Here is a 27,850-nt window from a genome sequence, read left to right on the forward strand (position 1 = left end):
AAGCAATTTGATGACCCCTTTTATCAAACTCATTTATATACAATACTATGTATACTATAGCCTATATAGACAGTGCAGGTCTATAGATTATAAATGTGACTGATGTTATAATGTTAATAACTTCTATAAGATAGGCACTTTTACTGCTTCTGCTTTCTATTTCTCTTTTGCCGATTAAAAAAAGCTTAATCCACTAATTATTTCAGATTTAAAAGTCTACTTGCTGTCCCGATGACAGACTTTACATTACAGCTTTGCGTTTTTTATATCCTGAGTCAGCTAGAGCTTTGCTCATTCAGTATTAGCACTGCTTTTTGCTACAATCTCTGTGCAAACTGTTTAGATTTTAGAAAAGATATGGTCTATTAATAGTAAGATTATTAAAAAATGGGATAAAGAAAATGAAATGGGCGCGTGGTCGTGACAAGAGCCAGTTGCTATCGCCATAGAAACCGGAGGCACGCTAAAACAGCACTCGAGCTTTAGCGCGGTAGCGCTCACGGCCGTTCTCCGATCGACTCGGGTTTTACACACAATATTAATCAGACTTGGGACCCGAAGTAATGAACTAGGACCGACCCGGACCCATCTGACCATTTAAAATATAAACCCGGAACCGTACGGGTCCCGCGTCCTCAGTGAAGAAAGACCTCTAATGGTAAAACTCTGCTCAAGTTCAGAAACATGAAAGGATACAATGTGACACTGAGGTTGCTTCGCGTCGCGCCCAATTCATTGAGAAACAGAGAGCACGAGAACGGACACTCAACCGGAGAGACACAACGTGCTTGCACGCAAAATGAAGCCAACTTAGATGCTATAAACACATATGCACATAAGCATATGCGACCATTTTGGTCGCAGTGTGTTCCCTGGCTGCTCCGTATGTGCTGCTGCAGTTGATCCAGTTTGCCGCGCTGGATGATGAGTTTATGACGCGTACATCATCTTCACGGTCACCCAACCCCCACCTCTCTCTCGCGCTCTCTCTCTCGCGCGCTCTCTCTCTCTCTCCAAAACACGGGTCATCCAGTCGAGTTCAGAAAATACGGAAATTCGTAAAGTGATTTTTTTTTTACCTGGGCGCAGCGCCCAAGTAGAGCCTATGTATGGGAAACACTGAATCACTCAAGATATGTATATAATTTTTAAAATGTCTCAAAAATGGTCTTAAAGACCAGTTTTTTATGTTTTTGTTTTTTTTAATTGACATTAATTTACAGTGGTGGTTAACCTGCAACATTGGCTTTAAATACTTTGTTTGTTATGATACTTCTGTTTTGTTTATCAGTCGTTGTACGATGCACCGATTGGTTGGTGTGGTATTTGTCCTGCCCATTCACCACTGCCATTGGACAGCTAAGTAAAAAGTGACATTAATGAGCTGAGCGTTTTTCCCCCAAGTTAAAAATGTTTGGGTGCACAAACAAAAACGTAAAGTTGTGCGCTGTGCCATCCACAGGAACAAACGCTCAGATGGACACGGGGCCTAATATCAAATTCTCAAGTAGCCAACGACTGATCTATTTCTGTTAAGATTCCACCTTAAAAATCCGCTGTCTATGATAGAAGTACACAGTTTACTTTTAAAAGAAAGAAATTAAACTGTATGCATAATTGATATGTCTTTTTTTCTTTCTTATGTTTTAGGTACATTTTGCATCATTTCCTTGTGCACCTGTGTAGCAGGTATTAACTTCGAGTTGTCCCGTTACCCGCGCTACATCTACGGCCTCCCGGATGACATCAGTCACGGTTACGGCTGGTCCATGTTCTGCGCTTGGGGCGGTTTAGGTCTATCCCTCATCGCTGGTTTCTTCTGTACACTGGCACCCTCCGTACAACCAATTCCTCGTTCAACGTGCCCCAAGTCCCGTCAAGAAAACGGGACCGTGTGTTAGGGGACGGGCCACCAGAAACCCCTGGGCCATACATGGAGCTGGACAATGGGGGCGAAAAAAGAAACAAAGACCATGCCCGAAGATTAAAATCATATAAAAATCATTTCTAATCTCACCAACCAGGCCACAATGCCATTTTTAACCATGTGTCTGAATCTACAATTGAGTGTCCTGATCGTTTAAAAGAAAAAAAAAAACGAAAAAAAAAAAAACAATTGTTGGCGAGCCTTTTTGTTGTTCTGCACATCAGAACTTTATTTGAAGTTGGGACATTGTGAGCACAAATATAAGGATAACATGAAACGGAGAGGAAAAACTTGCACATTGTTCGACAACAGTAAATGCTCATGGACACATGGATAAATGGATGGATGTTTACACGTATAAAGATGCCTAGAAACTGCCAAACCTCTATGGTATTTGTGACTGGACAGAACCACGTGTTGCTCGGTAAGCAGTGCCAATGTTTCGAACCCAGGAGTTCAGACATTTTAAAGCACCAGGACCATTGTGCCCTTACACATGACAGGACAACAACTCGGATGGGATTTCAATCCGTCGTGGTAAATTTATGGAGTACGTCTCGGGCTGTGGAGACCTCGTACCATGCCTCTTGGAATCTGGCTGAAGTATATGTTTATGCGTGAATTTTAGGAATGGGAAATGCCTGCTCCTGAATGACATTATATTGCTACTGCTGTACAGCGAATTGTAAAGAAAAAAGTAATACCTATAATATCCCAGAAAAGATAAGTTCCTATCCGGAAAGACAATTTTTTCTTTTTTAATTCATTCCATTTATTTCTTATTTAAAACTGGACATTTTTAACATCCTTAATTGATCATGTGCTTTTTGTTTTGTAGTGTATAGAGTTATCATTGTGAACAGCAAGTAGGGGGTAAATTCTCTACCCGATACATGCGTGAGAGTGGTTTTGTGGTATCCATAGAAAAAAAGTACAAAAATTTCTTCTAATGCTAAAATAATACAACGCATCAAATCAAAAACCTGCCTTGGGGGAAGTCGGGTGGGCTTTTTGCTAAACTGAGAATTACCAGAAAGGAAAGATGGCATATCGTGTTTTAGCGCACTTGTATGCTTACTCCCCGTAGACACATCCGACGTAGCATCCGTAGACTGAAAGTCAACCCAACATCTCAATGTTACCGCCTTAAGCCTGACTAGAAGAACGCATTTATTTTATTTGATGGGAATGCATGCTGACTTCCTTCAAAAAAAGCCTTTTCTGCGCTGACAGTAGGCGTCCTCATTTGAATCTAACTTCCTGTGTCTCTTATGCAAAGCGAACTTCCAAAACAGGACGTGATGTGTAAATGCCTGCCGATACGGAGATAAATGTGTTATCGTGACTTCAAATAGTGATGGCGTTGAGTGAAGCACAAGCTTAATACAATCTCTAAGCCAACGTGAGTGGTTCCCTCAGACCAGAGCTCAAATTGTGATGCTCAGATTTGATCGTATTCTCTTTCTTCTCGTGACACCAATTCGCGATAGCTTAATAAACTTAAAGTCATCACATTTTACAAAAAACACTAAAGCAGCCATATAACAGTGTGCCACAATGTGACGCACGCACTGTGTGTCGCTGGCAGGTCCGCACATACATTTAACCATGCCAATTGTTTTGCAAACAGAAAATTGACAGTAAATCTGCCGGAAGACTATGTTTACAGGTTTCTACAAGTGGTGATTTGCCAAAAAGATCTTATTTCTTAAAAATACATACAAAGTCACTATACATGAGATAGATGTCCAGTTATGTCTCATCAGTTGTCATGGTTATGGCAGTTCCCCTTATAAAGGTCGTAATATATACCATTAGGTACAGATATGTATACATTTGGTACCAATATGTACCTTTGAGGTACTTATATGAACTCTTTAAAGTACAAAGATGTACTTTTTGAATAGGGTACAGCCCCAGTGACAGCTAGGGTCCACGTTGACAATTTCGTCTGACTGTGTATCCATTTAAAAGTGTTTCCCAATACAAATGCAAACCATTGCATCATAAACACAACAGTGATGGAATAAAGATGCAACAATACAGTTAATTCTTGTTATGCATTCTCCATTCCTACAGCTTTACTTAGTTTACTTACAGAAATAATGATCCTGCAGTCTTTAAAGACTTTCGGATATTTAGGAATGTTTTGTTTTCGCCGTGCCAGGAACATTCTAGTCGCTGAAGATACAAGTTGGTAATGCTATCGGCAATGAAATTACACAAACTCAACCGGCCACACTTCTGGAAAAACGTAACCAAAAGATTTGCAAGCTAAATATGCTTTTGGAAAACACAACTCAAGATCTCACAGTCATTCATACGTATTTTAAGAGTGGGCAAAATTTTATTATTTCGTAAGAATACAAAGTAAGAAGCGAATAGTACAAAAATGTACGATTGCTATAAAAAAAAAAAATAATGAAACCACCCCCCTTATGTCAGGGGGCAAAAGCAAATCGTAAATACGAATTTGGTTGTATGAATCAGCCACCACTTATACGTACAAATTGTTGTGAGAGTGCGAAACCGCCCACAATTTTAGTACAAATTTGAGTATCGAGTCCAGAAACAGAACACATTTGCATAAACATACAGTATAACAACCATCTGTTTTCAATCAAGTCCATCTGGACTTATATATGAGTCTTTCTAGACATATTTACAAGGAAAATATTCATTAAAAATTATAGTCGCTGGTTGCTAATAAAACCAAAACATTTTCTCTGGTCCTACTTTCGAAGTCGACTTCCTTCACATTTCCACAAATTCGAAACCAGTACTTTCACAACGTGACAGTGAAGGGTGTATCGTAACGGAGTATAAAGAGATAAAAAAATACTTGAAGGGCAGATGTTTGCAACAGATGCTTAGAATAAATAATTTCAATTATAGCTTAATTGGCAACCATCCTAGACAGTACAAGACACAACGCAGGTTTTAAACTGACTTTTATAAGCTTCATATAAATCATAATGTTTATTGTGAAATATTTCAACATAAACACCCTGGCAATGACTAACAATAGAAAACAGACACTCAGGCATTTTTTAAAGAATCCCCCTCCCAGGTAAGAAAATAAGGCGTTGGCATTTATATGGGCTCAGGATTACAGCTGTCGGACTGACAATAAAAAACAACCACACTCGTAGATCTGATTCATACAAATGTGTTTACATTCATTAGCCAACACTTTGTTGATTTTGTTTGGTGGAGTGTGTTTTAACACGAGTGGGGATATGTTTTGTTTCAAATGTAAAAATATAAACTAAAAAAGTAGCAGGATCGGTAAAACTGCGACTTTCATTTTTATGGGACACTAACGCCGAAAGGCTTATTGGGTCTTCTCCATCAATAGCGTGTCTGTTGAGTACCTAAAGAAGAAAAAAATGTAAAAAACACTAAAGAAAATCCTGGAAAATGTTAAAACTGTGGAATGTAATATCATTACAAAATAAAATCTCATTGTTGTGTTTATTTCTATGTTATATTTACTTTCCTACTGTACTTACCTTTCATTGTTTATGTAATATTTCCAGGCACACCGTCAAATTACACTCCATACAAACATGTGTTCAACGTGAAAAACAGCAGGTAAGAAATTAAATAAATAAAATCACAGGGCGGCAGTCTAGCATGACACAACAATCAGTAAAGTTCACGCCCTGACATTTTAAGCAAGCGAAATCACCATGGCAACAACTGTAATGACATTATTATCTGATCAACTGTGCGAGCCATTGAAAACAGATCCGAGGAAAGTAGATGCAGAAAAGTACAAGGATAAAAACATTCATTGAATGTGATAATGGCAAGCAAAGTCTGATAGATGCAATTACGAACTATCTCTTGTACACCATATGTTGATTTCGCAAAGTGCAAAACAACAACAAGCCCTTAGATGAAAGCGTGTGTTTGAAGACTAATGAATATTTAATGAATGCTTATGGAGAATGTGTACGGCTGCAAATAGCCACAGATGATTATTAAGGGGCACCTCTTGTTCAAAAGGGCACGAACAACCAGACCTTCTTGAGACAATAAGTACTGACCCCGCTATAGGTGATTGGGGTCATAGAAACATTTTATTATCTAAGAGCATTTAGCTTACATCGCTCAGAAATTACTACAGCAGTTTCGGGTCTTGTGTGATTGATTTATTATTTTGATTATAACATACTTTTTGTCAGCCTAAAAAAGTAAGTAAGTTTACCGTTTTTCGACCAGCCTACCATTAGCTCAACCAATGGCTTGAGACCATCAGTTTAATTGCCTGATGCAAGGCAAGGGGTGTAGGAGCGAAACTTGAATTTTTGGTATTTGGGCCAAAAGTTTAGGATAGGTGCAGACTATCAAAAAGTACAAAAACAGTACAAATTAAGCTGCAAATACAAACCGATGAGAAAATGTTGTGAAATCCTACAAGTACATTTACATTCAGACGCAACTTTTATCCAAAGCGACTTACAAAGAGGATGTGTACATATTGCAATTCTGCTGTCATTGTGACCAATTCAAAATAATCACACACGGTATGATTTCCGATGTGTCTTCTCACCTTTTTTGATTGGCTGGATATAATCTGCCCTGATCATTGGCTGTTTTTAAACAATCTGCCAATGTCCAAAAGAGGGAAAATGTTTTTTTATCTGGTGATAGCGATTATAGGCTGATACTTGGGTGCATCTCCATTATACATGGATATCAGCTGACGTCACTCAGTTGTCTTGCACCATTTTGAGGACCTGAAGTGGTCGCAAAACAACTAGAAGCTATGCCTTCAATATGCTGTGAGCAACAAAATCGCTATTTTAACAACACTAAGAAGGCTCAACACAACATGATATTTTGCTCGAAGTATCGCCTGTGTCTCTACACGTGAACTCGAGCATTGAGAACATTGTTTGTGAACACAGAGTTAACTAAAAAGGTTTTGAACAATTGACTTTGGATGATTTGGCATCCGCTCGCCGCCTTCTTCCCAGTCGAGATGTATCGATCTCCAATTGCGACGTAAGGAGGGATATCTCCTAAAGCATAGTTCCATAAAAATGCACGGATAATTCGTTGTTTTGTCGCAAGTGATAAACAATATTGACCTTCTAGTTGAAAAGGAGCCTCATATGAGATTCATTCATTCGCATTCGGAAATCGATTATTTACGTCTGGCAGAGATGACGAGCGGACAACATAACAGCCAAAGTCAGTTGTACAAAATCTTTATTTTTAGTAAACTCCGTGTACACAAACAATGTTCTCAATGCTCGCGTTCATGTGTAGAGATCCAGGTGATACTTCAAGCAAAGTTTCATGTTGTGTCGCGCCTTCTTATGTTGTAAAATAGTGGTAGTTCGGTAGCAGCGGACAGCGGCTGGAAGAACGCATCAGGGATCGAAAAGGCATCACACCCTAACCAAGATATATTTTTTTAAAGTAGCGTTTATTTTCATGACAGTCGAGATGCGACATGTTGTCTTTCGTAGCCCTTTACTGTATCCGTAAGAATCATAGACAGTAAAAGATAAGAAATCCGTAAATCGTAGCAAGGTAGCCAGTGCTTGTCAATAGCCTACTGGTACTCGGTAGGTCCTCAAGATGGCGGCATGACGTAAAAGGTCACATGACTGAAATCCATCTATATATTCTAAGCCACCTTCAATGTGCAGGGGAAAAGCACTTTCAACAGCAGCACAAAAATATGGCTGCTATCTTAAGATGATGTTATGTAAAACATACAGGTGATTATTTAGTCTTAATATACTGAGATCACAAATTAGCCTTTAACACACTATATATGCGCTACTTTGAAACACCTAACATTTTTGGGTCATAATAACTTGCACCCCTGAGAAATCATACCCAGTGGCTGCAGTTTCTGTACTGCATATTTTCTGCCAGCTTCCGCTGCCAATTAGATCAGCACTGCGGTAATTTACGCACAAGAGCATGACAGAGTGGCTCTGCTGAGCATTTGAAAGCAAAGCGCTCAGTAAGCTCACTGCGAATGCCTAATGCACTCTTGACATTATCTGGAAGCTGCTGCCTCTTTACCGAGATAAAGTTAATTGGCCCGCGCCGAACACATTTGAAGGCTTGTGGACAGGAGGTTGGTATTGACACCCACTAGAGTGAACGGAAATGAAGCAAGTGTCACAAACCCTCTCTAGTCCTTTTTCTCCCTAATCTCTAACAGGGCAAGTGGAACAAGCTTTAAAAGAGCAGTCGCGGATGAGCATTGACGCAACTGAGGAGGATGTGTCCAAACATTCGGGGGTAGTGAGAGAATATGACAAAATCCATCATTGCAAAAACTGGCGGCCAGTATTTCTTATGTATATTGATTAAAACATCCTGTCTTTTATAATTCTGTGAAATTTGGGGGTAAAATGTTTTTAGATCATTGCTAAAAAAAAAACACTGCATTAAATTTGCACTCTTCAGAGTTAATAAACACACTAAACATTTACTGATAAGATAAATGTGACCCTGTCTGTGAAATCCAGATTAAAGTATTATAATCTAATTATGAGATTATGAGCCCCAAAGTTGGTTTTCACTTGAATTTTAGTCTTTGATATGATCTTCTGAATAAATCAAGGTTATATTTTCACAGAATGTTTTTTACAACATGTAGAAAACAGCAAAGCACACAAAATGACTTTAGCTCAGTTTTCACAGAATGGGTCCCAAATATTAGCACTAATCAATAATTCGGGTAAATCTCACAAAAACATTAAGATCACATTTCTCCCCAAAATTGCAGATATTTATGAAGTCTTTTTGAATTGTGACTTTTTATTTTCATAAAATAGTATGTCACAACGTCTTCACTTAGCCAATAAAATGTATCTTAAATTTGATTTTCAGGAGAGATCTCACAGTTTGTAAGAATATTACCCAGTCAAAGCCAATTATTTTACTTTCGGTAAAGGTAGCGGCCGGGTCCCAGTCATTGCATAACTGTACAGTTGGTGTTTCGAGTACTGCTGGCATTTCATCTGACAGCAGAAGAGAATTAAAATCAATGAGAAGAGTCAGAACAGAATCCTCGCCATTAGAATCCTAATTAGTTCACTTAATTATAGGGCTATAACGATTAATCGTGCAAATGCGCGTTTTCTCAAAGAATGAATTTTAATGAATTAAGGATGAAATCCTGGCACATCCGAACGCCAGGGGGCGCCTTCATGCAGAAACTCCCTTTCTGCCACAGAAGTAGCAGCATTCCAAACGCTATTCCAGGAAATGTCTACAGGAATATTTGTATCGCTGTTCTTCAAATTGTTTCAGGTATTTTTATGATAATAAAGAATATTTTGAATGATTTTTTTAATGAGTGTTGCTTTTTTAAATGCACGTTATAAATGACTCCGACTCCTAATGATTTTAGATTGATAAGGACCTCTTACTGACCAAAACACCATGGTACATGCACAAGCTGTGCGTGAAACACAGAATCGCAGCCTTGCGATTCAGAATCGATTTCAGATTTTTAATAGGACACACGATTTAATAGTTACATCCCTACTTAATTACATACAAAATATATGTATTTAATATTATATGTAAATTTGACCTTCTGTAATGCCCACATCTCATTTAAATCACTTGATGAAGTCACAAACACCCTACTTCATGCTAAACATCATTTAAGGCAGACAAAAGCCATAAAATATAACTTCAGTTCAAACATTTTCTCATTTATTTAAGATTTAGTTTTCATTTTCCTCCAGACCGTAAGAGAGGTACAATTCCTTTAGTGCTTCAATTTTCATTTTCTTACATTTTAGCACTGTGTAAAACCCATAGTTAAACCACACAGGTTTCTTCTTGAGATTTAATTGATTCATTTCTCTTGAATACTGTTGAATACTAATCAGTCGGCATAACTGATTCAGGATTAAGACCATTAAAAGAACTGTAAATGTAAGGGGTTTGGGGGGGTCAAGTAGAAGTGACGAACAATGTTAACAGTCCCAAAAGAGATCCTTGTGTATTGCCAACACCTTTGTTGTCCAGTAGCGCTACCATTCCAGCTTTCTTCATCACTTACCACTCAAACGCAATCACGTTGCTTCGCCAGTGGAAAATGTGCAAACAAATTTCTACAGACACAAACAGCATGATCACATTTCACTACATAATTGTCCGTGAACAAAAGTCAAACTGTTAAAAAAGAGCCTATTTATTTTTCCTAGCAATCATTTGAAAACACCCTTTAACCCCAAGTTGTGTAAAACACTGGGCAATCTAATTCATGCGAAGTAAACCTTTTGTGGCTCTATTGTACAGGGGAAAGTTTTATGCTACGCATTCACTCGAGTTGAATAAGTCAACTATAGATCTACTTCCTCAACCTCTGCACACCTTTCATTCTTTCAAGTTTCTTCAGGGAGCATAGTTCGAACGTAAACACTGATTAGGCCACGTAGATTGTTTTGCCCAACAGGCAAGGAAAGCTATGTAAGATGCCGCATGGCGGCACCACACGTGCTACACAAGCCCTACGCTTGAAGGGGTCAGTGCTTCCCAACTCTTCAATGCAACCGCCCTTCCTCTTTATTTCGCAGTGTACCATCCTCTGATGCAGAGGTTAACTGCAGTGTCGGAATTAAAGTCGAAGACCCCCCGACCAACCGGGCAATTTGGTGGAGGGGTCATAGGCAAAGGTCTGCTAACAAGGCTGAACTCATCACAAAGTGCACCATCTACAGCAGACGTTGCATTTTTAAACGTTACGGCCATATGAACCATAACCACATTCAGAGCGGGCACCACATTTACGACCCCATAAAAATGCATCTCCCTTTTAACAAGGATAGAAAAAAGGTAGAAAGGCAGAAGATCCTCTGAAAAAAGTGCTTATACTTTTTGCTTCCTCATCATTATGCCTTTGATCCTTCGGAATAATGGAAGTCAAGTACCCTTTTGATCACACAAAAATTGAAGCCCTGTTTTATTATTATTCATATTTTTGGGATATCCACTTGATTGCTTATAGTGGCATGGCTTTCACAGCAAATAGCTTTTAGTTGTGCGGATGATGAACAGATCCTGTTCTTTTTGGTTTAGCTTTGAAGGCAGACTCTTATGTCTAATCAAGACACTTTCGTTAGATTTCTTTCAATGGAATTTCTAAAAGAACATCGCTTTGTTGAGCACTGGTATGCGGGTGATACATAGACACCCAAAATGATTATACAGAGGTTAATGCATTACAGCTCTGTAGTTTATTTAGGCCTCTAAGTATCTCATACCTGTAGAAAACATACTGCAATTTGGAAAGCTGGAACGGTACGCTACAGCAACAAGGCAAAACACTCAACCAAGCGTAGCACAAATCGAGAAAAAGATAAAATGGCGGCAAAAATTAAGGAACAGCGAAATTGATACATAATCGTGTTATTTTGTTAATTGGTTTATACTGATTGTATTTGTGGGGTCTTCTTGTGAAAAGGGGTAGGGGTTAGATTTCACAGTTCTTAATGGCGGTCCATGCCGGCACTCTGTAGCAGATCTGTAGCGGTCTGGGCCGAGGCTCTGAAGGCGGTCTGGAAGCCTGGCGGTGGGGAGTGGAACTGAGTGCCGGGGTTTGCCGAGGCTGTGGTTGGGTAAGGGGCCCAGCCGGCTCTGTGGGGGAACTGGGCGCCGTAAGGACCGCTGTGTGGGGGCTGGGGGGGCACTGTGGAGCTTGAAGGCACATCCATCTCTGTAAGTGCCTGCAAGGATTTAAGCCAATGTGGAGGATTGTCATCCTGCAGAGAGTCCAGACTGTTGCCTGAGGAAGCTGGGATACCTGATGGAGGCAAAGCGAGGAAAACAATTGGTGTTAAATGGAGTCCAACTCATAACCTCACCTCAGTTAAAATCCTGGTCATTGACTTCCATCACTCAGATGTTCCAGTATCAAGTACGTTTTCCCTTTTCTAGCTTGACTGCTCTGTCGTCTTCTGCTCTACCCTACTGGACTGTTTTTGCAAAAAAATGTTTGTATACTTTGGAGGTCAGATTGCGCTCGAATAGAGCTGTTAGAGGTTTTTACATTAGTATTACCATTCTGCGTTTATTATCAAAAACAAAACCTCTAACGTGTCCATACTCATTCATGGCCACAACTGAATGATTTTTTTTTATTTATTTTAGGGCTGCAATATAAATCGCATGCGATATTATCCACATCTCGTCCGTAATATCCATTCCTTGATTAGTAGTAAATCGCCATAACCTGCTTTCAGATGGAGCGGCATTTACAACACAAAGCCATAGTTCAGTGACAAGCTGGGCCATATCACATACAGTACATATAACAGGAAATACGTCCGCGATAATTAATGCAAAATTGCCCCGATTGTGAGTGAACAAGGGCTCTGTGTAGTAAATGCCGCTCCATCTGAAAGCAAGCGAAAGTTATTTATTAACTACTAATCAAGAAACCCGACATACCTGAGGAGATGCGCGTGACAATCACATGCGATTTATCATGCAGCCCTACTTTATATAGCTTTTTTTATTGTTTTAAAGCAGCTTTACATGAAAACAAAATAAAAACCACAGAAATGGGATAATTATTAATATATAGTATATAGAATATAATAGAACAGACATATACTGTGTATACACAATACATGGTACTATTGAAAATGTTATTAAATGTTAAAGTAAAAACAGTAATAACGTAAAATGGTATATGCGATATCATATGCATCTCATCAGTAATGCCGGTTCAGATGGAGCGGCATTTACTACACAAAGCTGTAGTTTAGTGACAAGCTGGGCCATATCACATAGAGTACATATAACAGACGATAAGTCCGCGATAATTGATGCAAAATTGCCCCGATTGTGAGTGAACAAGGGCTCTGTGTAGTAAATGGCGCTCCATTTGAAAGCAAGCGGAGGTGATTTACTACTATTCAAGAAACCGGCGTAACTGACGAGATGTGCATGACTATACTTTATATAGCTTTTTTTGCATTGTTTTAAAGCAGCTTTACATGAAAACAAAACAAACCACAGAAATGGGATAATTATTAATATATAGTATATCAAATATAATAGAACAGACATATACTGTGTATACACAATACATGGTACTATTGAAAATGTTATTAAATGTTGTAAAAAAAAAAAAGTGAAACTGGTATATGCTTTCCTTTGACAATGAGACCCTTAATGAGTCAATTAATATGATAAATGATAGGCATCATATTAAACTAGACATGCCTTTCCATCTTTCATAGTAATGTTCCTTATCAAAAGAACTAAATGATAGCAGGAGATTTACATATACAAAAATTTACAATAATACCATGAAATTTTAGTTTATTTTATTTATTTATATATTTTTATTTATTCATGCATTTGCCAAACGCTTTTACTCAAAGCGACTTACAGTGCATTACAAGTTATTTATTTTCATCAGTAAGTGTGTTCCCCGGGTTTGAACCCATGACCTTTTGCGCTGCTAACGCAACGCTCTACCACTGAGCACCTTTTTGTTTATATAGCGCTTTTTAAAAAAAGATTAAAGTTTGCTTTCCCATCAACAAAACCACTATTCTTTAGCTGGTACCCATGCATGAATCATTTAAGTAATGTTGGTGACATTACTGACACCTTTCTTAAATCAAACAACATAATGGGATTAATTGCCAAGGAAACAAGGTGGGTTTGGATGGTTTTTGTGCCATTTAAAACATCCCGACCTGCTGTGAGCCATTCATTTTGAACCCCCTGCAGATGATGGATGCTGCAGGCGGCTGCTGTGAGACACCCAGACAACGGGCGTGACTTTCATACAGATTGCAACTTTAACCTTAGGGAGCTATAGATAAGACGTTGCTATTTTCCCTTTCCCAGGCAGAGAAAAATGTCAACATTTTACTCAAAACTATTGATTATTCACAACTATAGCTTTACAATTTTTCTCTGGGCTCTTTTCAGCCATATTTAGTCAGGACTAAAGGATGATTTATACTTCTGCGTCGGACCTATTCCATAGCCTCAATGCTTTTAGTTTTCATTATTATTTCTGAGTTGTTGTTCGTGTCAATGTGCAAATAGACATGCAGACCACTAGTAGGCACTGTCCACGCAAAAGCACGAAAAAGTTGGAGAAGCATCAGCAGTAAATGGAGGTCAATAAACAGTAATTTACGTTGCAGCTCGAGTTGTTAAAAACACTACAAAATTTTCACTAAATATTTGCAGCACCTTTTTGCGCATTGATTGCAAGTACTTATTGCACAATATTACTGTGCGATATCACTTTAGTCCACACAGATGCTTTCAGAGACCATCTGAAGAGAATTGATCTGAAATGTGTGCCCTCTAATGTGGCTCTACATCGCTGACATTTTTAGTGAAAAGGTTACAGAACAAATGTTTTAAAAGCCTAAATGCATTATTCATTTGAGCTCCTTTTCAATGCAAAATGAATGTGTAACTTGTGTTTGTCAAAGTAATAAAGAATGGCATGAAAAATGTGAAAAATGATAGGCCATTCTTTTGGTTAACTTCAAGAGTACGGTGACTATTTTTTAGTTTATATGAGACCTGATCATCTTTGCATGGTGTGCTATACAATCAATAATTGGCATATATTATACTACACTGTAAGTTAACTTAATTAAAGGGACACTCCACTTTTTTGAAAATATGCTCATTTTCCAGCTCCCTTAGAGTTAAACATTTGATTTTTAACATTTTGGAATCCATTCAGCCAATCTCTGGGTACCACTTATACCACTTTTAGCATAGCTTAGCATAATCCATTTAATCTTATTAGACCATTAGCATCGTGCTAAAAAAATAACCATCGAGGACTTAACATGGCTGCAGGCGGCGCAATGATATTACGCAGCAGCCGAAAATAATCCCATTGGTAACTTTCAATAGCATGGGACTATTTTCGGCCAGTGCGTAAAATCATTGCGCCTACTGCACTCATGTTACGGCAGCAAAGTCCTTGATTATTACGCCGAAATGAGAGTATAGTTCCTAGCCATATCAGCCTAGAAAATCGCAACTTTTAATTTTCCGTCGATCTAAGTACACGATGTAACTACAGAAGAGTCAAAAGTTTTAAATAGGAAAAATATCAAAACTATCTGGTTATTTTTTAGCGCGATGGTACCGCCAGACCAGGAGATCGGCTGAATGGATTCGGCAAAAGAAGATTGATCAACTTTTAGCAGTATACCAAAGTTAACAGAAATGGACCAAAAATAATAGTTCAAAATGATGTCAAGCTAATAATATCCAATATCTGCAAATTCTTAATTTACATTAATGCATTTGGATGATGCTTTTATCCAAAGCTATACACAGCGCATTTGCAAGGTATACACTTTTTATAAGTATGTGTTTCCTGGGTCGAACACATGACATTTTGCGCTACTAAAGCTCTACCACTGAGCTATACAAGAGCACTTATCATAAAAATTAACAAGTACAGTGCTTACATTTTTTTAAAACATCTGTCTATTTCTCTTAAAGTGCTTTAATGCGGACTCTTTCCTTTTCAGAGAGTTGTCGATGTTACACCATGTTAATCAGGAGGGAAGAATTCGTGTTTTATACCCACATTTAAAGTGCCCCTTAGACGGATTTACTGAAATTACCTTTATTGCAGTGTGTAATGTAGCTGTCCATCAATGTAAACGGTCTGCGGAGTCGTTCATCTGAAAGTGCATGACAAATAAAGTTATTTTCTTCCACATTAAGGAGTCGACTGTGAATCGCCTCAACGAGTCGTCAGTAACTCGAATATTTTTCCTACGTCACTAACTAGAGTTTACAAACTGTAATGTTTTATCAGTCAGTCACGTTTGCGTATGTACGCATTTCACGTTTCTTTTCCATCACACGCTGTATGCGGAAAAACCAATCACAACAAACAGGGCCAGCTGGCCAATCAGAACAGAGTAGGCTGACGGAAAAAAGGGGATTAGACAGACTGAATCTTTAAACACCTTAAAAAAAAGATTATATATAATGTATATAATGATTGGTGATATATAATGATTTTTTTAACTTAAAAAAAAGGTCATGCATTTTAACCTATTGTACGGGTATCTAAGAAAATATTAGCCAACTAAAACACCATCTGAGGGGCACTTTAAGTAATCAAGGGTAACATTTTTAACAAGTGCTTTGATATTTTTTCTGCCTTTCTTGTAAAACAGTCAATTCGAATATTGATGGATGGATAACAACAATTATATTTTAGTATTAGAAAAACTACTCTGACTAAAGAGTTTAACATACTGCTAGATTAACAAATACAGAAACATAAACAAATGATTATGGTAATCACTATACTGTTACTTTAGGGCACAAACCTTACACTGAGTGGTGGTCTAATAAATCAGTCAGTATCGGCAAAAACTGGTCACTATACCAATCACACACGCTTACCTGTGATGATGGCAGGGTCCATCCAACTGGCTGTGCCGTCCCAGCTGAGGCTGTGTGTGATACCGCCTGTGTGATTCATGCTGGAGGAAGAGGATGATGATGAGGATGAAGACGACGAGGAGCTGGGCAGTCCACCAAAGTTGATGTTGATGTTGGGTAAAAGCGCTCTGAGCCCGTCTTGCCACTCCTTCATATTTAGACTTTCTGGTGAGCTACTGTTTTCTGTTTGAGAAGGAGGCCACCCCAAAAAAAGAGAGACGGGAGGAAAACAAAAATGACAATTATTAGGATTGCAATATTTTACTTACTCAATAATTTAACTCTTTCCCCGCCATTGGCGAGTTATCTCGTCAATTAAGAGAAAACAGAAAAATAAAGAGAAAAGGTGCTTATAATAAGATACAAGCTTTCACTATTTCTAAACAATACCTGTTGACAGAAAGAGACAAAAAAACGAGGATAAGTCATGCCGGCGCATGTTTTTGGAGGTCGATGCATTAAATCCCTTACAAGAACCAGAGTCCCGCCCCCAACCTTTGAGCTTAACACTACAAATCGATATCCACCGAGCGTCATCAAAAACCGGTTCAGTAAGGGAGTAAAGGGCTCATTATAGTTGTGCGTAGGTCCTACGGCGTAGCCGTGACGGTGTCGGTTCTGCATCGGTTTTCATTTATACTTTTGCTTTGTCGTTCGCGCCAACGTGCAAACACACACGCAAGACCACTGGTAGGCAGTAACCACGTGTGTAACCACAGTAGCAGCGCGGCGTCAAAAAAGAAGAAGCTTAGCAAGTTAACCCACAAACGAAGAACAAACAGCAACTTGTTGTGGATAATTTGCGAAGAACAGCAATGATGGAAGTATATAAACAACAACCTTTGTTGCAGTTTGAGTTAAATCACTCCTCAACTTGGCTCATCTTTGTTTTTACCATCGCAAATGGAAATACCTATGACGCAGTTTTTTTCCCTGACCGGGGGGTTCTGGTGAACCAATCACAGCGCTTGCGGTCTGCGTAGATCTGACACGCTGTTAAAAATGTTGCGAGGTGCACGTCAGGCTACGCAGAGCTACGCACAGGCTACATATAACCTACGGCAAAGAGCTTACGCACGACTATAAATTGGGCTTAAGGGAAGACGGGAACGAGACTGCGTCAGCCACCTCCATAATGCCGGTAAAGGCTTCATACTACTCCATTAAGGGCGATTTATAGTCGTGCGTAGGTTTTACGCCATTGCTAGTGTAGCCTGTGCGTAAAATTTTAACAGCGCATCAGATCTACGCGGACGCAAGCGCTGTGATTGGTCCACCAGAACCCCTCCCGTCAGGTAAAAAAACTGCGTCATAGGTATTTCCGTTTGTGACGGTGAAAACAAAGATGAGCCAACTTGAAGAGTGATTTAACTCAAACTGCAACAAAAGTCACTGTTTATTTACTTCCATCATTGCTGGTCTTCTCAAATTATACACAACAAGTTGCTGTTTCTTCTTCGTTTGTGGGTTAACTTACCAAGCTTCTTCTTCTCTGACGGTCGCACTGCTACTGTGGTTACACGCGTGGATACTGCCCACCAGCGGTTACGCGTGTGTTTGCACGTCGACGCGGACGATGACGCAAAAGCATAAATGAAAACCGACGCGGAACCTACGCCGTCGCTGCTACGCCGTAGGACCTACGCACGACTATAAATCGCCCTTTACTCGACGCCCTTCTCCCCAGAAACCTCAGGAGGATGGCCAAGCAAGTGATAACATCATGCAATACTTATCTTTAATCTTTACTCTGTATTTGGGGAATTAACAGCCCAATTTGGGGTTTTATTAGTCTTGTTTAAGAGTTATGGCCTCGTTGTTTGGTGAACTGTATTTTTTTCCTATTTCTATTCCTAACAAAATATGTACAAAAGAAGACCAACCAAAATTAAGTATGCAAATAAACCTAAAACAAAATTTTGTCATGTCTAACATTCTACCAACGCAAGCATAAGGAAAACACTATGTTTTTACGTCAACTTTGATCAATTAATACATACCTATCTTTTTTCAATGCATGCACTTTTAATCTTCGTACAGCGCTTCTTAAATGTGTTAGCATTTAGCCTAGCCTTATTGATTCCTATGGCTCCAAACAAAAGTTTTCTTTTGTGCCACCATACTTACTCGTGTAACTACTCATGTAACAATCTTTAAATAGAGAAAACATGGAAGTGTTTGGTGGCTTCTAAATTCATCCCTGTTTGGATCCTAAGGAATGAATGGATCTAGGCTACATGCTAACACATTCACAAGGTGCTGTACAAAGATTAAATGCATCTAAGTTGAGGTAAGAACATAGTAAAACATTGAAAAACTGTGGTGTTTTCCTTTAACACTGGGAAATTTAACATCAAAGTTTATTAAAACCAAAACAGTGACTTTTTAAATACAGTAAGAATGAAGAATAGCAACACAGTGTTAGTTTAATATAATGTTAACATCCACTATTTCAGTGACCGTACATACAGTGAATTACTAGCTGCTAGCTACAGTAATGAGCATTTATATTTAATTTCGCCAAAATACCTCACTGGATGTCCACAATATTAATATATGAACACATAGGGTTGGCGGTGGTGGGGGTTTTATGCAAAAATATCAAGATTAACACTAGGCAATATGTTAAATAATTTATCATTTACTTTATTGCCTTGTTTATGTCAAATTTAGCAAGATCATGAATATTGCAGTATTTTAATGTGCCTTTATTGGCCAGTTATGTTTCATTAAAACTGTGCCAGAAGGCTAGTTTAGTGTCCTTAACTTGGGTCAAGTTTGAAATGTTAAGATACTTCACAAGCCATTATTTAGATGGATTTTAAGATCAAAAAAATTTTTTTGTTTGTTTATTTTAAACTTTGATTCAATTAATCTGTTAAAAACAAATCTCTTGTGAAATGAATGATTGAGTAATCATCAACACAAAAAATAATTTAAATGTTAACAAATGTAATTAAAATATCTTAATAAAAACTGCCGTCACAAAACATACAATTTCAACGTTCTTTCCCTGCTTTCATTTAGTAACAATTTTACACGAACAAACATGGCAATTAACAAGCAACTGGCTAATTTCTCATTATATCTAAAGACCTGGGTATACTTTACATTTTACAAATATGTGAGGATCAGCGTACAGTGCGTGTGATACAAATTTCATCATCAGAATAGTATGTACGTACTATACTCGCACTGCCAAAATGTTGTACATACAGAAGTACGCAGTATTGCAATTTGTCGTAATGCACGTGTCAAATACCTGTGTATGCACCCATGCCAAATTAAGTATACCTGGAAGGCTGTGCATTTGACTGTGCAGGTAACCTCGTGTACACGTAAAGGGCCACAGCAAAAATCACCATTTAAAAAATTACGCGAATACAAGCCACAAATTTATTGAAATATAACTTCATGAACTACATTACCCAGTTTTAACACAAAATATGATAGCATCAGCAAAACCGGAGCCTATATTTTGGACAATAATAGTGCACCCTGCCCAGTCGCCAACAGCATCGATACTGCTGAACAGATTATGCTCATAATTTAATTATTAGCAACATGGGAATTTAAGGAGCAGATGGACTCCCCTCTGATGCCATATGACATACTTTTCTCCTGAGTCATCAGAGCCCAACATCCCTTCGCTCTGATTAGAAAATGCACATTTAGCCAAGTGGGCAAGAATATATTAGCCTGCAGTCACAGGAATTTGTATATTTAACGAGTTGGTTGATTCTTATGAATGTGCGCGATTGTGTGTGATTCTTATGAAAGTGAATCATACAAAAACATTAAATTATTTAAAAAAACAATCTTACATGTTGGAAGTAAATCATACCAAAACGTACGAATGTGGTCGTACGATACAGCTACCGTATTTTCCGGACCATAAGTCGCATCAGTCAAAAATGGGTTTTGAAGAGGGAAAAACATATATAAGTCGCACTGGGCTATACATCGCTTTTATTTAGAAAATGATTTCACAAAATCAAAGCCTAAGAACAGACATTTAATCTGGAAAGGCAAGTTATTCAACTAAAAAATGGCACACAGAACAGAGGGCTGAATAGGTGTCCGTACATGTTAACGTAACATTACCATTTATTCACTGAACACAATAGCATATCGAACACACCTGGAGGCTGAATAGGCTAAATTAACACGACAAGCCAAATTAAAGGGATACTTCACCGATTTAGCATTCAGCTTTGTATCTGTAGAAACCCGGCAGTATTACTGAATGACCATGTTTCCCTCCATCATTTCCCCCTGAGAGGAGAGATATCTGCATTTTGGTTCTGCAAAAAAGTCCTCCGATGATGCAAAAATCGTCATATTACATCATCGGAGGACTTTTTTGCAGAACCAAAATGCAGATATCTCTCCTCTCAGGGGGAAATGAGGGAGGGAAACATGGTCATTCAGTAATACTGCCGGGTTTCTACAGATACAAAGCTGAATGCTAAATCGGTGAAGTATCCCTTTAAGTTCAAAAAGGTCCCAAACTCATTCCACATCACTGAATCCATTGAATTACATAAATACAAGAGCAGCATAGAGTGGACTCTCGTGGCTGTAGACGGTAATGGTTTCTCTTGGTTCATATGAATTAATTTTGACATATAAGTCGCACCTGACAAGAAGTCCCACCAAACTATGAAAAAAAGTGTGATTTATAGTCTGGAAAATATGGTAATTCGTATGAATTTGAACAAAGTAAATCATACAAAATGTAATAAATGTAAAAAAATATATATTTATAAAACTCCTGCACCAATGTCAGGGGGCGACTTAAGTAATACAAATTTGCCACCTTGTAAAATATGCATGAAATGCCATGAGATTGTGTTCAGGGCTCCAGACTAACTTTTTTCACTAGGAGCACAGTAGCCCCTAACTGAAAATGTTTGGGGCGCAACCAGAAAATTTAGGGGCACACACCAAAAATCAACATGCTTACCAAATATTCACATTTCTACTAATTTCCACTGTATTACTAATAAATACTTTAATGACAGATGCAGAAAGTACAATGTGCCGTTTCAAATTCAGTGTGACATCACAAAAAAAAGGTCAAATTTACTGGTCGCACATGTGCGACGATGTAAAATTCAGTGGCACACTCTCAAATTTTGGTGGCAAAATGCCACCATTTGGTGTTGAATATACACAACCGCCCATGTTCACAACTTTATTCTGGATGGCAGAAATCGTCTTTCACACAAACACGTAACTAAGACGTCTGTATGTGTTGGCCTTCTAGCCTATTTTGGGATTTTGATTCGTCTTCGTAAATAATGCAACATTCTGCTCCTGGGTCCTGGGCAGCTGGATCCTCTGGAGGACACCATTTCAAACTTGGAAAGAGCATTCGCCTCACAGAGACACATGGATTGAACAAACAAACATAAAATACACTCTATAGCACAACAGAGACAAACATGAAACCAGTGCTTATAAAAAAATGAGTTGATTATCTTTTATTGCTTATTATATTCTAATAAGCGATGAAAACCCAAGGTTGCTCTTCCATTTTATGTTGGCTTCTCTTTGCACCAACTCAAATAAAATGTAATATTTAATGTTAATACTTTACCCACAAATGAATCTCTAAAACTGACTGACACAAAATAAATCACAGCGTGACCAGGACCCCAATGTAGATTGGTGTAAACCTTCTGCAATACTTGGGTTTATTTCAACTGAGCACTTCTAAGCTTTTATCCATTTGGCAAACATCTGTACAATCGTGTATATTAAAATCATTATCGTATATAAATAAAAAAACATCTGACTACTCCGTACAAGACTCAAGTACTGATGTCTGTAATAATTCAGGACAACTTGTTAAGATGAGTGTTATCTGCTCGAAACAAGAACAATTTGTTGTCTACAGCGCAGAGATTTTCTTGTTTATTTTTGTTATGGTATCAAAAAATAACCAAGGTTTTATGATATTTGAGATCCGGATTGAACAGCTTTGCTCTTTGCTGACGGGTTCAGGTAAGGGATTTATAAAATGTCAAACTGTAGCCTCTCTTCAGACTGACAGACCTGGCATTTCATTTTTTGTAAGTTATGAGCCATTTCAAAATCCACAGCAGAGAGTAAACACAAATCTACAAGGTCTTTGTTTAAACCTGGAGTATAGTTCGTTTCTTTTTTGGGTATGCTAGTGTACACCATAGACGACTGTAAGAAAATATGGACGACGCAACGACTCTTCCTTGCATTGTATGGAATTGAAGCAAAAAATGTCTGACCATAGGCGGTGTCATGTTCCGTAAAAACTTCAGTTTGGAGCCAGGGCACGTGCAGAAGAAATCGTCCGTGGAGCCAGAGGCGGAGCCGCGGTATCAAACTAGCTAAAATGAAACTTCTCACAAAAATGAACAATTGAACACTTCTCAGCATGATAACAACAAATGTATTTTTCAGTCTATAAGCCGCTTTTTTCATATCTTGACTGATGCTCCGTCTTATAGTCAGGTGCGCCTTGTAAGTCAGTATGAATTAATTTTGACATTTACGAGGCAAGAGACAACATTACCGTCTACATCCATGAGAGTCCGCCATATGCTGCTCCTGTATTTATGTAATTCAATGGATTCAGTGATGTGGAATGACGAGTCTGCGAACATCACGCTAGTTGGCTTGTTCTGTTAATTTAGCCCATTCAACCTTCCAGGTAAGTTCTGTATGCCATGGTTTATCGTCTAAATAACTGATAATATTACTTTTAACGTACAGACATCTATTTAGCATGCTGTTCTGTCTGTTATTGTTAAGTTGAATAACTCGCCTTTCCAGATTAAATGTCTGTTCTTCGGCTTGGATTTTGTGAAATAATTTTCAAAATAAACGTGACGTATAGTCTTCTGCGACTTATATATGTTATTTCGTCTTAATGACGCATTTTTGAATGATGCGGCTTCTACTCCGGTGCGGCTTAAAGTCCGGAAAATAGGGTACCTTAAAAGACCAAATTTTACTGGAAATGTAAAAAAAAATGTATTTAGAGCCGATTCATGTTCGTTTGCATGGAGAAGGCAGGGTTTATGACTTGTACTGCAGCCAGCCACCATGGGACGATCAAAGATCATGCGGCTTCACTTTTCGCGATGTATAAGCAACCCACAGTTGAATACACAGTTGAACTATGCTTTGCATTGACTCGTATTGACACACGTGATTGCAACAAATCACAATACCTTTACTCTGCTACATACTACATACGTGAATGTGCAACTTACGCATACAAATATGCGTGGTTACAAAAGTCCGTCGGTGCACGTACAGGACATGCCTACTATTCTGATGACGACATTTGAGACCTACTATTGCATGCTAACCTCGCGTACGTGTAAAAACAGTACTATACTTCAGGCTTACGTCGGTTTCACATCGCATGCATGAGCAGCGCGTATGCGTGCATGTTTTTCGGCCATGTTAACAAGTTAGAGCATGCACACTGCACGCATCAGCAGTGCATACTCGCGGAGCAGGAGATGTGCTGAATAGGGCTGTGTATCGCCAACAATTCCCAGATACGATACGTATCCCGATACAAGGGTCCCGATACGATGCGCATCACGATACAAGACTATTTTGAATTACATTTTTGTTCAGAATTTAGTAACATTATTATTATTATTTTTATTATTATTTGTTTATTGTACATTGAATAAGCAGTGTTGACTTGTAACAGTTGTGTTTTTGCCATTCATTTATTAGCTATTAAAAATATTTAAAATCCCATAGTTAGTACTTAACTTATGTTTTTTTAAAAGCAGTTTTACAAAGATGGTGCCTTACTCTTGTCTCTCAGCTACATCTATGAATATATCTATAAACATGCAGTCAGACTTAATACTATTTAATAGAAATCAGATTATTAATGTGACAGTTATAGTTTGAAGTAGCTCTGTATCTCTTCTCTAGACGTACACTTTTCACATGCAAATCGTGCCGCAAACGTAGCCGGTGTGAAAGCATAATGGTCACGCACGGCAAACACTCTCCTAACATGCTGCCAATGTTACGCCTACATGCTGCTCACACGCATAGTATAAAACCGCCGTTAGTGTCTTTTCGATTCAAGTTAGACAGGCTACTTTTAATAAAACTACATACTACATTCTACTACACTACATACTAATAAAACTACATGCCCTTGGCAATCACCCAAATGTTTTTTGACAGAGATTTCAGATAGATCCTACACAAGCCATTTCTGAACGTGGCACCACACTGCCACCCAGTGTTTAAATTTGCAGTTACCAATAATTGAAAATAATCCAGTATGTGTGTGTCCAACTGCATTTAACAACCTTATAGTATAATATCATAATGATTTGATCTTACAAACATTTAACTGTGTGTACATACCTGTCATAGTAATACCTCCGAGCCCCGTACTGTGATGTTGCTGCTGTTGTGGTGCCATATTTAAGTCCAAAAAGCTGCTGTGGTGTGTACCAGAAGAGAGGGCGGCACCATGGCCGCCGGTGTGATTCAAGTGCGGGAGGTTATTGCACATGGGCCCGCCCATCCAACTGTGACGGGAGGTCTGCGTCTGGCCGGGAAAGCTAAAGGAGTTGTATACGGTGCGATGTGGGACCTGGGAGAAGGCCCTCGAGGGCAGGCTGGAGTTCGGGGGGAAGTGTGATGACGAAGGGGGCTGAAGAGGACTTTTCACAGAGGGGGCGTTGTGGAGGGAGCCGAATACAGGCCCGTGGGGGAAGCCTGGTGCTGACATTGTGGTGGTTGTGGGAAAAGAGGTTTTGTCTTGAACATGAAGTTCATTCTCGATAAGGTCAGCGAGCGCCTTGCGCGTGACATCGAAGGGGTCAAAGCCAAGGTCGTCGTCCTGTTGCTTGGTCGAAGAGCCAAAGCCGAAGGCCGCTTGCCAGTCTGTGGATGATGACACTGGTATGGTCTCTGTAAAAATGAAATTATTATTATTTTTAAAGCCATAAGATTAAATGCTTTAAATTACTGCATACAATAAAATTGGCTACTTATTCATTTCTTTACAAATTTAAAATATAAACACATACATTTTGACATAAAATATCATCAGATATCAAGTCTAAATTAAGCACCTGAGGTAAAGAGGCTCTGTGGTTCTGGGGTAGTGGGCCAGTCTGGGTTGCTGTGAAGGGAACTGGGAAAGCCGGAGAGGCCACTCGGGATTGGATTAGGATGCCGAAAGTTGCTGTTGTCTGAAAAAAGCGACTGTGAGTCAGCTGATGCACTTTCAAAAGGTGACCGCGCTGTCAGCCCTGATACACAGATGGGCACCACTAAAGATGGCTTGCTCAGGCCAGGAGGGGGCGATGGAGAGTCGTTGCCAGAAATCTGAAGGGTTAAAAATAATGCAACTCCAAGTTAAACATTTATAAATGCCATTTATGCAAAACTTAACTGGTGTTATTCTTCCAAGACAATCAAAATCATTTTTACGACTTGTGAACTTACTTGTTGTGATGTTTCTCCATTACTCATGCCGATGCTGTCTGAAGATTTATTACTTGGGCTGCAGACGAAAAAGGATCAAGCCAGGTCAACTATTGTACAGTTGTCCTGGAGCATTTATATTGTTGCTATGCAGCTAGTCATAACACTTTAGTATGTATGGCCTCAGAAAAAAAGATTAGCTGTAATGTATTGTAATGCCTCACAGATTAACATAACCTTGCTGCCCTTAAATCACTGAGAAGATAATTATGCAAAGATATAAGGCATTAGCAAACAAGTTAACAGATTGGCTACCTGACAGGGTCACAGTTAGACATGAAGGGGGGCAGGCCGGTGATGGGACTCAGGCCCAGCTCTGTGTCCAGTCCATCTGGAGTTGTGTTTTCCGAGTCTGAGCCGCCGTCTAGAGATGGAGTTTCATGGGGATCTGGAAGCCCATTGGGTGTCTTTCCTGTGGTTTGTAATGAAGGCCACGCTTCTTTGTTGTTACTGTTGGAACTGTGGATGTGAAAAATGTTGGAAAGAAAGATGTAGATGCGTGACAAGAATGCAAGACTGCAAACTACATTATGTAACATTTATAATACTGGTTTTAATGAGAAGTATTAAAACAAGGGATGCACCGATACAAAATTTCTATGCAGATACTTAAAGAATGACATATATAGATATAGTTTTGCTCTTTACTTCTTGTTTCAAATTATTAGGGAATCAAATGCTTCTATTTGCCAATACCAATTATAGGCCAATATAGAAGCGCATCCCTAATTAAAACAATAACACTTACCTAAAGGATTATTAGGAACACCATACTAATACTGTGTTTGACCCCCTTTCGCCTTCAGAACTGCCTTAATTCTACATGGCATTGATTCAACAAGGTGCTGAAAGCATTCTTTAGAAATGTTGGCCCATATTGATAGGATAGCATCTTGCAGTTGATGGAGATTTGTGGGATGCACATCCAGGGCACGAAGCTCCCGTTCCACCACATCCCAAAAATGCTCTATTGGGTTGAGATCTGACGCCTGTGTGGGCCATTTTAGTACAGTGAGCTCATTGTCATGTTCAAGAAACCAATTTGAAATAATTCGAGCTTTGTGACATGGTGCATTATCCTGCTGGAAGTAGCCATCAGATGATGGGTACATGGTGGTCATAAAGGGATAGACATGGTCAGAAACAATGCTCAGGTAGGCCGTGGCATTTAAACGATGCCCAACTGGCACTAAGGGACCTAAAGTGTGCCAAGAAAACATCCCCCACACCATTACACAGCCTGCACAGTGGTAACAAGGCATGATGGATACATGTTCTCATTCTGTTTATGCCAAATTCTGACTCAACCATCTGAATGTCTCAACAGAAATCGAGACTCATCAGACCAGGCCACATGTTTCCAATTTTCAACTGTTCAATTTTGGTGAGCTTGTGCAAACTGTAGCCTCATTTTCCTATTTGTAGTGGAGGTGAGTGGTACCCGATGGGGTCTTCTGCTGTTGTAGCCCATCTGCATCAAGGTTGTGCGTGTTGTGGCTTCACAAATGCTTTGCTGCATACCTCGGTGTAACGAGTGGTTATTTCAGTCCAAGTTGCTCTTCTATCAGCTTGAATCAGTCGGCCCATTCTCCTCTGACCTCTAGCATCAACAAGGCATTTTCAACCACAGGACTGCCGCATACTGGATGTTTTTTCCTTTTCACACCATTCTTTGTAAATCGCCTTTCTTTCCTATTCTGACATTCAGTTTGGAGTTCAGGAGATTGTCTTAACCAGGACCACACCCCTAAATGCATTAAAGCAACTGCCATGTGATTGGTTGATTAGATAATTGCATTAATGAGAAATTGAACAGGTGTTCCTAATAAACCTTTAGGTGATGATCTTCTTTCATTGTTGAGTCTTAATATAAAACAAAGCTGTCGCATGAAGTTATGCCTGTAACTTCTAGCGTCCTCGGTTCTCGCTCTCATGCTGATT

At 39.0% G+C, this 27,850-nt stretch overlaps 2 protein-coding genes across 3 annotated transcripts in view; one reads left to right on the forward strand and one right to left on the reverse strand.

Moving 5' to 3' along the window:
- Positions 1 to 5,404, forward strand: part of tmem178bb (transmembrane protein 178Bb) — a 105,485-nt gene extending 100,081 nt beyond the window's left edge. The window contains exon 5 of the mRNA XM_065289882.2: positions 1,651 to 5,404. Coding sequence (XP_065145954.1) covers positions 1,651 to 1,901 — 251 coding nt within the window. The 3' untranslated portion in view covers positions 1,902 to 5,404. The remainder of the gene's footprint in view (positions 1 to 1,650) is intronic.
- A 4,202-nt stretch (positions 5,405 to 9,606) lies between these two features.
- Positions 9,607 to 27,850, reverse strand: part of cnot4b (CCR4-NOT transcription complex, subunit 4b) — a 39,492-nt gene continuing 21,248 nt past the window's right edge. The window contains exons 8-14 of one of the 2 annotated variants that reach the window (XM_065289880.2): positions 26,165 to 26,368; positions 25,871 to 25,928; positions 25,495 to 25,750; positions 24,779 to 25,330; positions 16,346 to 16,567; positions 15,550 to 15,609; positions 9,607 to 11,723 (exon numbers count right to left, since the gene is read on the reverse strand). In XM_065289880.2, coding sequence (XP_065145952.1) covers positions 11,410 to 11,723; positions 15,550 to 15,609; positions 16,346 to 16,567; positions 24,779 to 25,330; positions 25,495 to 25,750; positions 25,871 to 25,928; positions 26,165 to 26,368 — 1,666 coding nt within the window. In that variant the 3' untranslated portion in view covers positions 9,607 to 11,409. The remainder of the gene's footprint in view (positions 11,724 to 15,549; positions 15,610 to 16,345; positions 16,568 to 24,778; positions 25,331 to 25,494; positions 25,751 to 25,870; positions 25,929 to 26,164; positions 26,369 to 27,850) is intronic. The other variant, XM_065289881.2, reaches the window with a different exon arrangement.

The sequence above is a fragment of the Paramisgurnus dabryanus genome, chromosome 1, assembly GCF_030506205.2.
Source record: "Paramisgurnus dabryanus chromosome 1, PD_genome_1.1, whole genome shotgun sequence".
Lineage (NCBI taxonomy): Eukaryota > Metazoa > Chordata > Actinopteri > Cypriniformes > Cobitidae > Paramisgurnus > Paramisgurnus dabryanus.